Source organism: Vipera berus (assembly GCF_964194415.1).
Source record: "Vipera berus genome assembly, chromosome: 1".
NCBI classification, from domain to species: Eukaryota; Metazoa; Chordata; class Lepidosauria; order Squamata; family Viperidae; genus Vipera; species Vipera berus.
This window is the reverse complement of record NC_138202.1, coordinates 138,061,215-138,078,038: the sequence shown is the minus strand read 5'-3', so window position 1 is coordinate 138,078,038 and position 16,824 is coordinate 138,061,215. Positions and strand designations below refer to the sequence as shown.

General features: G+C 36.5%; 1 protein-coding gene across 2 annotated transcripts in view; it reads right to left on the bottom strand.

Annotated features, from left to right (window-relative positions):
• RAB3GAP1 (RAB3 GTPase activating protein catalytic subunit 1) overlaps window positions 1-16,824 on the bottom strand; it is a 42,453-nt gene that overhangs the window by 17,788 nt on the left and 7,841 nt on the right. For both annotated transcript variants that reach the window (XR_014028285.1, XM_081341994.1), the window contains exons 5-16: window positions 16,279-16,357; window positions 15,868-15,987; window positions 15,316-15,481; window positions 9,275-9,374; window positions 6,537-6,618; window positions 5,645-5,713; window positions 4,428-4,501; window positions 3,131-3,223; window positions 2,101-2,267; window positions 1,600-1,698; window positions 1,200-1,372; window positions 187-241 (exon numbers count right to left, since the gene is read on the bottom strand). Coding sequence is in view for 1 of the 2 variants with exons in the window: in XM_081341994.1 (XP_081198120.1) it covers window positions 187-241; window positions 1,200-1,372; window positions 1,600-1,698; window positions 2,101-2,267; window positions 3,131-3,223; window positions 4,428-4,501; window positions 5,645-5,713; window positions 6,537-6,618; window positions 9,275-9,374; window positions 15,316-15,481; window positions 15,868-15,987; window positions 16,279-16,357 (1,277 nt within the window). In the remaining variant the exon portion in view is untranslated. The remainder of the gene's footprint in view (window positions 1-186; window positions 242-1,199; window positions 1,373-1,599; window positions 1,699-2,100; window positions 2,268-3,130; window positions 3,224-4,427; window positions 4,502-5,644; window positions 5,714-6,536; window positions 6,619-9,274; window positions 9,375-15,315; window positions 15,482-15,867; window positions 15,988-16,278; window positions 16,358-16,824) is intronic.

Below are 16,824 nucleotides of genomic sequence, written 5' to 3'. Positions count from 1 at the left end.
AAAAATTGTTATTGCAAAAGACAGCACAGTTCTTCATATAAATCCTTATCCCAAATTTACAGGCTGCCCCCAATCTATACAACTCTTGGTGGCTTACTGGATACAATTAAACAGTAACTGATCACAATTTTTCAAACAAAGATTAATACATAAAAAAAAGAAAGCATGCAGATTTGTAAGATTTACCTGTAGTTTCTGATGCAATAAACAACATCTCAGATCAGGTGCACTGTTGGTTAACCTAAACATTAATTACATTTATATTACTACACCAATAGAAAAAGAATTGAACTGCAAGACGTAGAGATGCTGCCACTTTCACAAAAAGCATATACAGGTTGTCCTCAACTTTTGACCAAAACTGAGGCCCAAATTTTCACTGGTAAGCAAGACAATTGTTAAGTGGACTTTGCCCCATGTTATGACCTTCTTGAAAAAAGTTCAGATTCTTCAGTTTGCAATCATTAGCATTATGGAGATGGTAGTAGAAAATATGTGCAGATAATGCTTATCACCGCAACTAAGCCCGAAATTTCTGTTGCTAAGTGAGACAGTTATTAAGTGAATTTTGCCCCATTTTATGACCTTTCTTGCCACAGTTGTTAAAAGTGAATCACTGCAGCTGTTAATAGTGAATCTGGCTTCCCCACTGACTTTGCTTGTGAGAAGTTTGAAAAAGGTGATCACATGACCCCAGGACACTGCAATCGTCATAAACACGAGCCAGTTGCCAAGTGTCTGAAATTCCATGGAGATGCTGCAATGGTCATGTGAAAAATAAGTCATGTCACTTTTTTCAGTGCCATTGTAACTTTGGTCATTAAATGAATAGTTTGTAAGTCAAGGACCACCTGTATAACCTGTCAACAACTTAAATTAAGACCTTTGTGTCACAGCCTAACAATCTTCTGAACATAACTTTGCAAACAAGAAGGCTCGGATATTTCATAATTTATCAACCAAATCTCCCTCAACAAAGCTATTCATTATGGGCTGCTTAGAATCTCCTTCTGAGCAATCTACACAGATGATATAAATGTATCAACCTTTTTCTCCTTTTTATGTTAAATAAAAGACATTGGCTGCAAATAACTTTTGAGATGGCAGTAATATTTCACTGTCTTCAACCTAACTCTGAGGAGTGTAGAAAACTATTGGTTTACTATTAGTAATAAATAACTAATAGGCCAAATACTCACCCTGGGATGAAGAAGTTGTTCTCCCATCTATAGCGCATTTCCAAGACAAATTCCTGCCAGAGATGTGCAACCCCTTTGACTCCGCCATGATAAAAGTTGATCATACAAAGACAAAGAGCCAGTTTGTATGTCAGACTGTCTGAAGGAGCAGATTTGAACTGGATGTAGAGATTCTACGTATAAGGACAAATGAAAAGAATCTGTGAAACAATATTGAACTCATCCACAGAATTGTAAATTGTATTCTAAATTGTAGAATTTAGTTTTAATGTATCCAGTTGTTTTCTTTAAACAAAGCATGATGAAAAGTCATCCTAATCAAGCCTGTGAAATTTGCTTTTCATTTGAATAAAAGTAATTAAAATCTGGCACGTTTCTCACATATGCATTGGAAACTTACAGAGTCTTCACTATCTGGGGGTGGAATGCTTCCTGGTGAAGTATTAGTTCTAGCTTCAGATCCATCTGCTGATTTGTCAACAGCATCAGGGAATAAATACTGAAAAGAAAAAGACGTAGCCTCAGTTTTCCATTTTTTCACATGCTTTAGATGTTACTATTACACTGCCCTGAAACATGGCTACCAAACACCCAAATCATTATTTCTTCTGCTAGGAAGCTATCAACAACACATTTTGCTTATCAGCCAATGTGATTAATAGAGCATCAATCTGATCTCAAAAGCTGAATGCCTGACAGCAACCTCACTGGTGCTTTTTTTTTTTCAACTGAGCCTTCTAAATGCTTTTTCGTGACAATGCCAGACATTTAGCAGCAGTCCATTCTGAATGTGCGACAGCTAGATATCTATCTCCAGAGAAAGGTCAGGTTTGTTATTCTAGTGTCACCCAAACCGTTCTTGGCTCAGACAACTTATAACTCATCATAAAATGTAACTTACCATGAGAACAGTATTCAGGACTTCATTGTTTAAAGGAGATTCATCTATGCCTCTGTGCTTACGAATCTTTTTCTTGGCAGTATGAACCATATTTGTCACTGACAATTTATGGATTGGGACTGGTGCTGGTTCTGTGAGCTTGGACAAAGCATGGCTTATATCAGCATCTACAAAATATCATGTTTGACAAATAAATAAACAAAATCAGTGATCCAAAGTATTAACTTGTAATCTAATTTCCTTAGTATCTTTCCCTTTCTTGCCTTATAGATCATTTTAAGCAAGCAAGCAAGCAAAAAAGTACAAAGCTACAAAGTTGGTTTATTAAATCTAAAATGCCCTTTGCTACTTAATTCAGAATTAAGTTACACTCCTCTTAAAAAGAACTGGAAACAACTGCCAAGTGTGCAGGTGAGGCCAGAGAGATGACATTAAAATGATCAAAGCTACTTGGCAGTAAAGCTTAAAAATAAGTAAAAAATTAAATATGGAAAGAGGGCAGATACAAACAAAATGATAGGTAGTCCTCTCTTAACAATGGTAACCGAGACCAGAATTTCCATCACTAAGTGAATCTCTGCAGGCCGTTAAACAAAAATGTCATATGGTCGCCATTAATGATTTCCTGCCGGCTTCTCCATTGACTCTGCTTGTAGGAAGCTGGCAAAAGTCACAAACTGCAATCACATGACTACTGAATACTGCAACATTATAGCTCCAAGCCAGGCGTCAGGACATTAACTGACTTTAGTATAAGGACCAGTTTTATGTATTGCTCATTCAGTGTCATCATAAGTTCAAGTCATAAAATGAGTGGTTGCTAAGTCAGGACCATATATACTGTGCAAAAGGATTTTTTTTTTAAAAAAAAAGAACTGGCATGTTCAGAGGTTGCCGACCCCTGGGCATGTTTCTTATCCAATAGCTCACATAAACTGTTACTCTTTGTTTTATTAAATACTACTTAAATGTTTTCACAAATCCAACTGTCTCAATCTTTGATAGTTTCAGGAAAAACTATGAATTTTACCTTTCCCTTCTTCTTCAAATGCTGATCTCCCAAGAATCTCATCAGTTGATTCTTTACGACGACATAATTTGAAAAATTCAGTAACAAAATCACCTGCAAGAGAAATTAGTCATGCAGATACTTTACTGTTTTCCACAAAGGCATACTCCATATGAACAATATTGGGATTTAGTAGAAAAAGTATTCCCCTTTATCAGACCTATAATTGGCAATTTGCATTTAGTACTAAAATTAAACTATTGGTCTATTCTACTGGGAGGGCTTTAAATTTCATATTATAAGAGTAACTAGGATTTAAGATGCTAGCATAAATATAAAAACAATGTGCCAATACCATTACGATAAATAAAATTAGGATTTCAAAATTAACTATGAATAGCTAACTATATAAATCTAAATACAAGTTATTTGTCTTCTCTGTCAACACAAATCCCACATTTTAATTGGAAAATATATAATTGGCCAATGTTGGGTAAATAATCAACTGAGTGTGCTATGTTGTATGTTCAGGTTCACTTAGATTTAAATATTTAAATATTAAGATACAAATTGCCTTCTTTGAAGTTTAGGGAGCTTTCTAGAACAGACATGTGCCATTAAGAATTAATATAATTTATTGCTATCACAGAAGTTGAAACCCACATATAAATATTTAAGTATGGCAAATGAAACCATAAAATTGTTTTTTTAAAAAATCCAAATTTTACATTCAAAACATTCCAGTGCTATTTTTTCTGAAATAGAATCATATTTTAACTATTAAGACACAGAAATAAAAGATTGCTCTTACTGTGTTCTTTACCATAAAACATACATGAACTTTTCAGTATCATATAATGCTATATCAGCGTCATATCTTGCTGTAATACAGGTAGTCCTCGACTTACGACAACTGAATCCAAAATGTCCATTGCTAAGTGAGACAATTGTTAAGTGAGTTTTGACCACGTTACAACCTTTCTTGCCACAGTTAAGTGAATCACTGCAGCTAGTTAGTAACCCGGTTGTTAAATGAATCTTGCTTCCCCACTGACTTGGCTTGTCAGAAGGTTGCAGAAGGTAATCACATGAACTCAGGACACTGCCACTGTCATAAATATGAGCCAGCTGTAAAGTGTCTGAATTTCGATCACATGACCACAGGGATGCTGCAACGGTTGTAAAAGTAAACAATGGTCACAAAGTCACTTTTTCCAGTGCTGTTGTAACTTCCAGCATTCACTAAATGAACCGTTGTATACCAGTAATTTAAAAGAAAAAAATGGCAGGGGACGGAATAAATCTCCGGAATACTTACTCAATAAGCACTGTGGATTATCAGCTTTTCTGACTCTCACAGACCACTGAGGTGCTTGAGCAGGATCCAGGTCTCTTTAAAAAAAAATAAAAAAGGTTTACTTTGTTTCACCCAAACACTGCGTTTATTCTGACAAAATAAAACAAACCTCATCTTTTAGGTAGGCCCCCTCTGCCATTTTTGACTAACGCGATTATTTTTACAATCTCAAAAGCGCAAGGGCTTGTCTAGACAATTTTGAATTAGAGCATTTCCTGAAAAATTTCCCCATGTTAATTATTCAAATTAGCATATTAGTCTCAATGTATGTAGTGGATTTTTGAGGCCCTCAGGATGGTAAATAAAAGGACCCAAACCTCCGTTCCCAGCAGCTCCTTGGGTCTTCACTCCTGTTTCAATTTCTTCTAGGGTAGCAACTTTTACTAGATTTTACTTTCCAGGGGATGCCTCACCTGGAAATCATTCCCTAATTCCAGGGAATAGGAAAGCTCACACTCTACGCTATTTTTCTTGTGATTCTAGCTCAATTCTTAGAACAATTACTTGAAAAGCAGCCACCACTTAATTCTGCATCTGCCAAACTTTTCCTAAAAGAAAAAAACAATTCCTAAATATTGGGAAGAACTTTTGGGGTTGGTATAAGTCATTCAAGAATAGACTGCTTGAAGTACAGCAAGTTTTCTTTTAACCAAGGTTTTTATGCAGGTGTTAGATCACCACTGATCACTGCTTCCTGCTTTGTTTCCATTAGATTCTTTCACACACACACACACACAAAAAAAACCAATATCCACGTAAGAAAACCGTTACTGCGTAGTGCAGTTTAACCAGAATGAATAGATTCAATAGCATCTCTTATTAAACAGATATACATTCCCATTAGCAAAGTCAGCCTTAATATTATTACAAAGGTTGCTATAATGTTCATTCTATAGCAGGGGTGTCAAACTGCCGGCCCTTGGGCCGTATGCATCATGCTGAAAACGTGCCCACCCCACTGCTGGCAATGGAAAAAAAGTCACGATACATCATGACATGTCACGTGACGTTGAAGGTTTGACACCCCTGTTCTATAAACAAACCTTGTTATATAGAATCAAAAATTTAAATACAATTTTAATTATATTTATCCTGAGGGAAATGGAGAAGTCTGATTAAAATAGAGTTCTGGAATTCTGAACTATAAAATCTAATCAAACAGAAAAGTATGTACTTACGAATAAACATCATTGTCCACAATTATGCCTTCTGTTAAATGGGGCCATATAGCTGCTAAATGGAGTTCACTGGAAGGAGAAGCATTACTTTTTGCAAGTAGTTTTGAAATTATAACACAAAAGGTATTAGCGTAGATCCAAACTTAAGAGTTGCAGAAATAGGAAGTTACTAATGAGGTAACTAACTCTTAATAGTGCAGGAGAGGTATTCTCAAGACCAAAACTATTCAGTGATAAAAAATGGCCTGAAATTGATGGTGAGATTTTGCATCACTTTGGGAAAGGATTATATGTAGGCCTAAACCACGCTTAGCATCACTTGGAAGAAAATGAGGGAGAGAAAACTCTCCCAAACTTGAGGAGGGGAGGGGGGAAACCAAAATCCCTGCATTATGTGTGACATAGCTGCACTCACCTATCAAGCCCCCTAATTATTAAGGATGGTCTTTAGTACCAAAAGACTGTCCATCACTAGAGTGACTGAACTGCAAAAAAAAGACATGTTCTCATTGGTTGTAGCAAAGATAAGCAAATGGCTGCTATATAATTCGGTTTTTAAACTGCCTATGGAAATCCAAACATTATTTTACAAATACCAATGTCTATTTATTAAAATATATCCATGAAACCCAATATTTTCCTATCACTCACTGAATAATTTTAAAGAGAATGTACGCATGCCTATTCATTGCCATAATAGCACTGTTGTATTGTGTTCTCTAACAGTGAGTTTATAGAAGAAATAGATCTGGTAACTTTAACACATAGATAGCAATTACATATTCAGAGATTTATCAAACCCCTTATTACATGTTACACAATGTTAGTTGCATAAGCAACAGCTCTGTTAAAAAGACTTCTGAAATAATAATAATTAAAAAAAACTTCTTACCTAATAGGATCCTCACAGGCACCAAATGGTAACTTTCCAAATTCTACACCTCCAACTTCACCTCCAACTAAAGCATCTATATCTATTGGCAAAACATATAGTTATGTTTGTATCTGTCTGTCTGTCTGTCTGTCTGTCTCTCTCTCATCTATCTAATCTGTCATATCATAGAATATTTAATATTCTAATTCCTATCACCTGCAGAAAGGATGATATTGCCACAACAAACCAGTAACATCATCTCAGACACAAAAGTTTAATCTTCTGCTTAATTTCTATCTTTTATCAGGGACACTGGGGTGAATAAAAAAAAGATTTTGTACAATTTCTACACAACCTCTTCTTGAAAAAAGTTCAGATTCTTCAGTTTGCAATCATTAGAATTATGGAGATGGCGGTAGAAAATATGTGTAGATAATCACTGACTTAACGACCACAACTGAGCCCAAACTTTCTGTGGTGAAACAGCTCTTAAGTGATTTTTGCCCCATTTTATGACCTTTCTTGCCACAGTTGTTAAGTGAATCACTGCAGGTGTTACGTTAGCAACATGGTTATTAAGTGAATCTGGTTTCCCCATTATCTTTGCTTGTCAGAAGGTCGCAAAAGGGGATCATGGACCCTGGAACATTGCAAACGTCATAAATATGAACCAGTTTCCAAGCATCCGAATTTTGATCATGTAACCATGGGGATGCTGCAATGGTCTTAAGTGCGAAAAATGGTCATAAGTCACTTTTTTCAGTTCTGTTGTAACTTCAAACGGTCACTAAATAAATTGTTGTAAGTTGAGGACCACCTGTATCAGTATAATGCGTTCTTGGGCAACTAAATCTACTACAACAAATGAAGAGGAATCCCAATGCATGTGACAGTCTGCTAACGTAATAATGTATGAATGCTTCATTTTATGGGCAAACCTCAACTTATGACCATAACTGGAATAATTTTTTGACATTATTTTGCAGTGGTCATTAAGCAAATCAATTTTGCCCAATAGGTTTTTTTTTGCCAGAAATCAGAAGTAAATGTCACAAAAAGCTAATTGTGACCACATGACTGTGGGATACTGCAAATGATCATACAGAGAAGTCAGTTGCCAAGCACTCAAAATGTGAGCCTGAGGTGTGTGTGTGTGTGTGTGTGTGTGTGTGTGTGTGTGTGTGTGTCCATCATAACTTTGAAACAGCTCAGAATTAGCTTTGGGGGCCCTTTCATAACTTCAAATGGTTGTTGAGCAACTGTAAGTCCAGGACTACCTGTGTATACTGTTATTATTTTTAATATAAGACAGTAATAGAGAGGATATAAAAATTATCTAAGGGGTCTGAATGACACTGTTTAAAATCCCTGTGCAAAAGATTGAAATGGCACTGGTTCACATAAAAAGGGATCAGCCCACTTTATCTAAACCAGGGGTCTTCAAACTTGGCCCTTTTATGACTTGTGGACTTCAACTCCCAGAATTCCTCAGCCAGGCACGCTAGCTGATGAATTCTGGGAGTTGAAGTCCACAAGTCATAAAAGGGCCAAGTTTAAAGACCCCTGACCTAAGCCAAGCCATACAAAAGTCGGTGAAAACATGTGATAGGGAAGTATCTACAATGTGCAAATCAAGCTCACGTATCAGCAGTCAGAAGAAAAGTCTAAAACAATTCCTTAACACAGATTCAACACAATAGAGAAAATCAGAAAAAGGCTCCCTTGGGACATTGTCCAAAATTTTTCAGATGTGTGGATTTTAATCCCTCAAATTTCGCACATGAAACTGAAATTGAAGCCCACAAACATTCAGGTCAGGGAAGGCTAAACTCTTCAGCTTTGCTTAGGCTGTTAATTCTTATTGAGTATTTTTATGTCAACCATGGATGTTTAAAAATGTTTACCATGGAGGCTGATGACAGCAGGATATATATTACAGTTAATCAAGGTTTCAATCAATCAACTGAGAGTTCAACCAATTACACAATATACAACATACACAGATGTAGATCCGGTATGGTATGGCTGTATGTCACAGAATGTAGAAACTGTGATGGACTTGCTTCTAACAACAGCAGCAGCCAAGGAATCCATGACTGAAAGCTGTTAACCATGGTGACCTTGGGAATTTATATTATATGATCCAGCAGGTAATGAAACACCTCTTAAAAGGCAAAGCCTTCTTGTTACTTAACTATAAACAGAAGGACATTAAGTTCAAAAAAAATTCTACTGCTGTGAAATTCTTTTATTTGTGGCACAGGTATTAGAATTTTGACACTAACATTTGGAATCTGTTTTATATTTTAAACCTGGGGATTTAATAATCAAGATTGCAAAAAAGACAAAATTATAGAAGAGAATATTTGTAGCGCAGGGGTGAATTGTGGAATCCTTGGTTCTGTCTGAGTTTCTTGCAGGTGTTTTGTTACCAAGCTAAGTAACATCATCAGTGCAATGCCTAATTTACCTATCTTGGTATGAAATGTCTGCAAGAAAACAGCCAGGGAGCCCACAAATAAAAGTATTCTTTGCTATTGAGTTTTACGGTGAGGAACCAGTCTTTTTTTCCCCTTACCCTAGACTCAAAGCAGATGTCATATAATATCTAATATTTGTCAATCTTTTATTTGTCCTATAAACAGAACAGGGAAAAGAGGAAAAGAATCCTTGTTGCATGTTTTTTTTGGTTCTGATCTACTTTTGTACTAAATTCCACAACATGAAATTACAATACAAATAAATCAGTTTCCTACCTGGAGGTTGTTGAGGCCAGAAATACTGCTGCCAGTCTTGAAGTATATATGTAAGCCTAATACTTATATTGATTGCAGGTAGTGGGGTTAACGGGCAGCCCTGGAAAACATACCAATAAGAATAATTGTTAATGAATTTGTTGTGCAGAGGTCTCCTTGTGCTACCAAAGAGTTGCACAGACAAGGAAGGGCACTGAGAGCAGTAAAGGTCACACACAGAAATACACTGAGTTCTAAAAGCAAAAAGTATTTTACTTTGAGGTGGTGTAAAAACAAAAATGCACAGTCAAAAATAAACAGTCCAAGTCATACACAATAGCAACAGTCCAAGGAGTAATCCAAACTACAAAGTCTTCTTACCGGTCCAGAGGTCAATACACAGTTCAGCTTACAACAGTAGTAAACCAACAGCAGAGCAAAAACAGTAACAGTAGAAAGCAGTGAATTCAGAGAGAGAGAGAAGCTACGTTCCTAGCTTCCTCTTATGGCCATGAGAACACTTACACACCCATTGGCCAATTAACAACTTAAAGACATAGCATTATGGTTAATATATTTTCAACCCAACATTGTAGGCTAACACCATATGCCTAACATTCTCCCCTTTGGGTAGAATAATATATAACTCTTACAATCTTATGCACATTCTTTCACAATTAGCATTGTGTTTCACAGCACTTTGTACCTTCGTAAAATGGTCTGCAATATTTACATCAGATGGACAATACTCTAACTGTATTAATTTATCTTTGACACATTGTCTGACATTTAAATAACGAAGATCAGTATGTTTAGATCTTGTTCTTACTGCAGCATTATTAGCCATCTTTATTGCAGCTTGATTGTCCTCATACACAATGAATGGATCATTTACATTTAAACCCATATCTAACAATAATTGTTTGTACACTAGCAGTTCTGTACATAACACTGATAAACATGAAAATTCAGCCTCCATTGTAGATAAGCTTATGTGTTTTTGTCTAATAGACTTCCATCCAATCAAAGAATCACCCAACATTATAGCCAACCCTGAGGTAGATTTACGAGTGTTTGAATCAGAGGCAAAACTCGCATCTGCATATGCAGTAAGGATTAACTCACGATTTGGCTCTAGATATAACGAGTAGTGAATAGTTTGCTTCAAATACCTTAATACTCGTTTAGCTGATTGCCAGTGTCTAACAGTAGGATTATTGTTGTACCTAGCTAATTGATTTACACAGTAAGAAATATCAGGTCTAGACCAATTACTCAGATACATAAGACTTCCTATCAAAGATTGGTACATAGTCTTATCAAATACAGGACTCTCAACATTAGTGTCCTTAAAATCCATAGCCATCGGAGTTTTTGCTGGTTTACACATTTCCATATTGTATCTCTTTAATAACTGAGATATCTTACTGGCTTGCGACACCTTAAAACCCCTATTCGTTTTCACAATATCTAACCCCAAATAGTGGCTTATTTTCCCAAGATTTCTAATTGTGAATTTATTTTGCAATCTTGAAATGATAGTTTGTGCTTCTAATTCAGTTTTTGTTATTATTGCAATATCATCTGTGAATAATAAAATAAAAGATAATGCTCCGTTGTGTTCTCTTCTAAACAAACAAGGATCAGCATTACTGGCTACAAAACCTATTGCACTTAACTCATTAACTAAACATGTATTACACTCATAGCCTGATTGTTTCAATCCATAGAGGCTTTTCTTTAATTCCCAACAATCATGGTCTCTATCACTGGTCAATCCTGGTGGTATTCTTAAATAAATAGTATGTTGCAATGGAGCATGTAAATATGCAGTTTCAACATCTACATGGTTAACCATATATTGGTTTTTAGCCGCCCATACTAAAGCTGCTCTTAAAGTAGTTGCCCTTAAACTGGGTGCAAACACTTCGTCATAATCCTCAGTAGTTTGGGCAAAACCTTGTGCAACCAAACGTGCCTTATGGGTTATAGTTCCGTCTACACCCTTCTTTATTTTATATATCCATTTACAACCTATAGCTTGCTCACCAGGTGGCAGTTTTGCTTTCACATAAACCTTAAGATCCTGCAAAGAATTCAACTCCCTGTTCATTGCAGCTTTCCATGATGCTTGTTCCTTTTCAGGATACATCCTGATCTCATCATAGTTAGATGGCTCTACACTAACTTGACATACTATACTAGCTTCATAGCGATCAGGTGGATGTCTGATACGCATTGAACGCCAAGGAATTACAGGGCTTTGAATTTCTGTCTCCTTTCCTTCCTCTGATTCATCTATTATCTCCCCTATCTCCTCTTCATCTTTTATATTTACAGGAGATGTATTATCATTACTAGTTACGTTATCAGAGGAGTCCTCAAACACTAGAGGATCAGTATTAACAGTTACTTGCTCTAACCTATCCCAACCAACGTGCTCAAGGAATTTTGCACTAGCACTGTTATATACATTAGTTGTGCCTCGTTCCCAGAAACGATAGGATCTATGGTTAGCTTCATAACCTACGAAGTATAATTGCCTAGCCCTATGTTGGCCTTTACTCCTGAGTTGTGCAGGAATGTGGACCCAAGCTGGGGTGCCAAACGTGTGCAGGTAATCAAGGTTTGGTCTTCTACCATGCCATATAGTATATGGTATTTTACCAGTAGAAGTATTAGCAACTATATTCAGAACATGGTTTGCACATTTTGCTGCCTCCCCCCACAGTCTATCTGTTAAGCCAGAATCTCTTAACATAGTTCTCATCATGGCTTGTAACGTTTGCCCACGTCTCTCAACAAATGCATTATGTTGAGGTCTATAAGGGGCTGAACGTTTATGCTCAATGCCAGCTGATTGTAGCATATCAACAAAACACTTATTTGTAAATTCAGTACCATTATCAGTAATTATGCACTGAACCTTTCTCTTTGTTTTTCTCTCCACGAACTTCAGCCAGTTTGCAAATTGTTGGAAAGTATCTGCCTTTGACTTAAGCAGATAACAAAAACCATATCTAGAGTAGTGGTCCAATATACTTAACATATAGCATGACCCTCCTAAACTTGGTTTCATGGGTCCAATTAAATCAGCAAACACAACTTCCAAAGGTACAGTTGTTTTGAAGCTGTTTATCCTGTTTGCAGGAGTTGCCTTACTCTTTTCCTGATTACAGGCATTGCAATTCAAATACTTACTACATGGCTTCAGTTTAATTCCCTCTACTAACTCAACTGTTTTACGTAGTGAGTTAAAGTTTACATGCCCTAACCGCCTATGCAATAAATGTATACATTCATCATGTGGCTTCTTGTTCTCACATATTGAGTTAGCTTTAACTGTACTAACCTGGTTACTTGTGAGAATGAATAAACCATTTTTCAAATTAGCAGTTACACAGGTTCCATTCCTCTCAATAGTGCATTGCTCCCCTCTGAATGTTACCACAAACCCAACCTTAACCAATTCCCTTACAGATAACAGGTTGAATCTTAGCTTAGGTATATATAACATAGGTAACTGTTCATTAATGCATGGACAATAGGAATTACCTTCACCAGAGGCCTTGATCTTCCAACCGTTTGCTAGTGAAACATATTGGTTGCTGTTTTTCATATTAACAAACCTCTTTTTCACTTTAGTAATGCATTGTGAAGCCCCACTATCAACAACCCACAATTCATTATTTCTGGATGTTGATTCACCAGAAATAGCCAAACCAATGCCCTTCTTAGCCTTCCCACTGCTATTTACATTCTGTTTTCTACCCTTTCTACAGAATTTGGCTATATGCCCTGTAGCCCCACAAGAATAACATTTCTTGACATTGTAAGCAGTGGTAAATGGCTGCTCCTCTCGTGGCTGTGTCTCTCTCAGCTGGTCTCTGTCACGCCTTCTTCTGGACTCTTCCAGCAGTCTCCCAGTAATGTTAGTCAATGTCAGTTCCTCTCTGGTCAGGACTTCCAAAGAAGAAACATACCCATCATAACTCTCATCCAAAGATGACAGAATAATGTAGACCTGATGCAACTCTGAAAAAATCAGCTCCTTTTCATGAAGCTCTTGAAAAATTGCTTTCATGTAATTTAAATGGGTCAGCATATCTCCATTCTTCTGCAGACGAGCCCTAAACAGCTTACGTGTAAGGTGTATATGTGCACCCACACTGTCACGAACATAAAGCCTTCGCAAAACATCCCAACACCTAGCAGCAGACTCCTCACCACGAATATGGACAAGCTGCTGGTCATTCAGTGTTAGTCCAATAATGCAAAGAGCTTTCTCGTTGCTTCGTTTAAAGTTGTCTAACTTCTTTGCATCCTCTTCATCATCTGGATCCCAAGCAGTAGTATCTGGTGGGTTATTTACAACAGCCCATAGTCCTTCCTTGCGCAAAAGCAAGCAGCATTTTGTGGACCAGGAAACATAGTTTGTCCCATCCAACCGGGTTATCCAGGAGATGCCTGACAACAGTTCCTGTGCCATTTTACACCAAATACAAACTCAGCTAGGAATACTGTGTGTACTTACTCTCAGTACAGGCCTGGGCCCATAACCAGTGTTAATGAATTTGTTGTGCAGAGGTCTCCTTGTGCTACCAAAGAGTTGCACAGACAAGGAAGGGCACTGAGAGCAGTAAAGGTCACACACAGAAATACACTGAGTTCTAAAAGCAAAAAGTATTTTACTTTGAGGTGGTGTAAAAACAAAAATGCACAGTCAAAAATAAACAGTCCAAGTCATACACAATAGCAACAGTCCAAGGAGTAATCCAAACTACAAAGTCTTCTTACCGGTCCAGAGGTCAATACACAGTTCAGCTTACAACAGTAGTAAACCAACAGCAGAGCAAAAACAGTAACAGTAGAAAGCAGTGAATTCAGAGAGAGAGAGAAGCTACGTTCCTAGCTTCCTCTTATGGCCATGAGAACACTTACACACCCATTGGCCAATTAACAACTTAAAGACATAGCATTATGGTTAATATATTTTCAACCCAACATTGTAGGCTAACACCATATGCCTAACAATAATCACAAAAAATGTGAGGTCCAAAACATTTGGCATTCCTAATCTTTTGTTTTAACCTAGATAATTTAACAAAAAATATTTCTAAAGGATAAATTTTCAAGATTGTATATTGAATAATTTCTGCAGTCAGCTGAATTCTATCAATGTCCTTCTGAACCACTTTAAAGTTCAAACTAAGACTGGTTCACAAAAAATGTATCTCTTGTGAGCATTGTATTTGAAACGACAATTTATGAGATGAAAGACTTTCCCCAGGCATTGGATATGTGACAAACAACAACACAAGTCATTTTTAATCATCCTGTACATCTATTGAAGTGAAAAGGCAGAACTTTAAATTTTGAAAAATTTTCCCTACTTATACTGTTCATATTTAATTAGATCAAAAAGAGTAGGAATAAAAACTAAGGAAAACTAAAGTCGGAATAAATTATAAATGGTACATGAAACAGCACAATCTCAAAAATGTTTAATCTGCATGGCATTCTTGAATAATCTCATCTTAAGTGGCCTATTCAAAATACAGGTAGTCCTTGCTTAATGACCATTTTTTAAACAACTGTTCAGCTACTACAGTCCTGCAAAAGTCATGTTCAATCAATCCTTGCATTTGCAACCATTGCAGCATCCTTGGGGGGTCACCTCATAGTGATCCAGGCACTTAGCAATCAGCTCACACTTACAACAGTTCCAGCATCCTGCAATCACATGACAAAACATTTCTGACCTTCCCTATTTGGCTTCTGACAAGCAGAATCAACAGGGAAGTTGGCAGAAGGTTTCAAGCTGTGGTCAAGTGATGTCTCACTTAATGACCAGGGCAAAAAAAAAAAGATTGTAAAGTCAGATACAGTCACATGGTGCCTCGCTTAATGAACACAAAAATTAACTTATTTTCTGGTTCCTACTGTGGTTGTAAGCTGAGAACTAACAGTAGCGTAAGATTTGCTGCACTTGCTACTTTTGGGAAGATCATTTGGGACATATCTTCATGCGCCTACCATGTGCATGCACAAACTATACTCACAATCTTAGATTTGAAGATGTCCAACAATCCAGATAAGTGACTGTACTGACTGGGTACTTTGCGAAGATGAACCATTTCAAAGTCAGTTCTGACTCCAGGACCTTGACACTCCCCAACGTACAATTTCCGGTATTTGTGATGAATTTGCACAAATACTGGCACCTGGCTGAAAAATATTGAAAATGTTTTCCAATAAAGATGATTGTATTCTTGGAGGACTAGACTGATTAAAATCACTAGTGTAGAATTTGAGGGAAAACCACACTGAAAACTCAGCAAAGCACCTTTATGTAATTTCTATTTTTTGGTTGTTGTTAGCATCTTGTCTCATTTCTGCAACCTAGTAAAACAAGGTTCTTCGTGTGCATCTACTTTGCTACAACAAAGATAATGCAGGGTTATAACGCTTAACCTTACCACTGTATATAAACAGAGATCAAGCTCCATTTCCTTCCAGCGCTGAAGATATTATTTAGCTGGATAGTGAAACAGCTGCACAAAAATAACAAAATAACAAAAAATATTCTGTTCTGTTGGTAAAACTTTACTTACCAGCCTGTGTTGCCCAGTGCAATAGAAACTGAACTCAGAAGGAGATTACATTTGGATTCGCTAAGAACTGCCTCATTGTTTGCTGCTGGTGCAATGACTATAAGTTCACGCAAGCCATACCTGGAACCAATAAAATATTCCACTAAATGTAGATTTCAAACATTAAGAGGATTAAAATGCATCTATCTCTATTATTTAAATGTAACAACGGTCCCTCTGCTAAGTCCCCCTAAAGATTTAACATGATCTAACATCAGACAAAAGCAATATGTTAACACTATATTCTTTTTGATACCTTGCATTTCATGACTTAATTATAGTCCTATGAAATGTATTATTTAATCATAAGAAAAAAAATTTCTTACAATAATTTCTTAAGTTAAAATGTAAGATTTTGAATAACAGACATACCATCTTACTAGACAATGAGCTCTAGGAGGGAAATCATTGTTCATGCATAGAAGATCTTGCATAGCAACAGGAAGAGCATCTGTTAAATCATTAAAGATGAAACCATTAAGTCTTTAAGATTTCAACCGATTAAATAACCAAGGTGGGTGATTTGATTTTTAATCCAATTAAATGAACAATTAAATGTAATAAGACATTAATCGGTTTAATTATTTTACAATTCTAAATACTAACTGTCCTTTTAAATACACTTTCACAACTACTAAATAAAAAAATAAGCATATTAGTCCTTGGTTTTGATTTTGGGTCCTTTGGATCAGTCAGTCACTGGACAAGTCCTTGCATTTATCTGGCAAGATTTTGGAAGTGGTTTGCCATTACTGCTTCATAAGGCTGAAAGTAACTGGTCCAGTTTGTGCTAGCTCAAACTGGTACCAAACTACACCAAATTAGTCCTTATCAAGCTATATATTTGCCCCTTCAATAGTCTAATGACAATGGAAGTTGATGCCTTCTTTTTAAAAAAGTTACCATATATCTGTATGC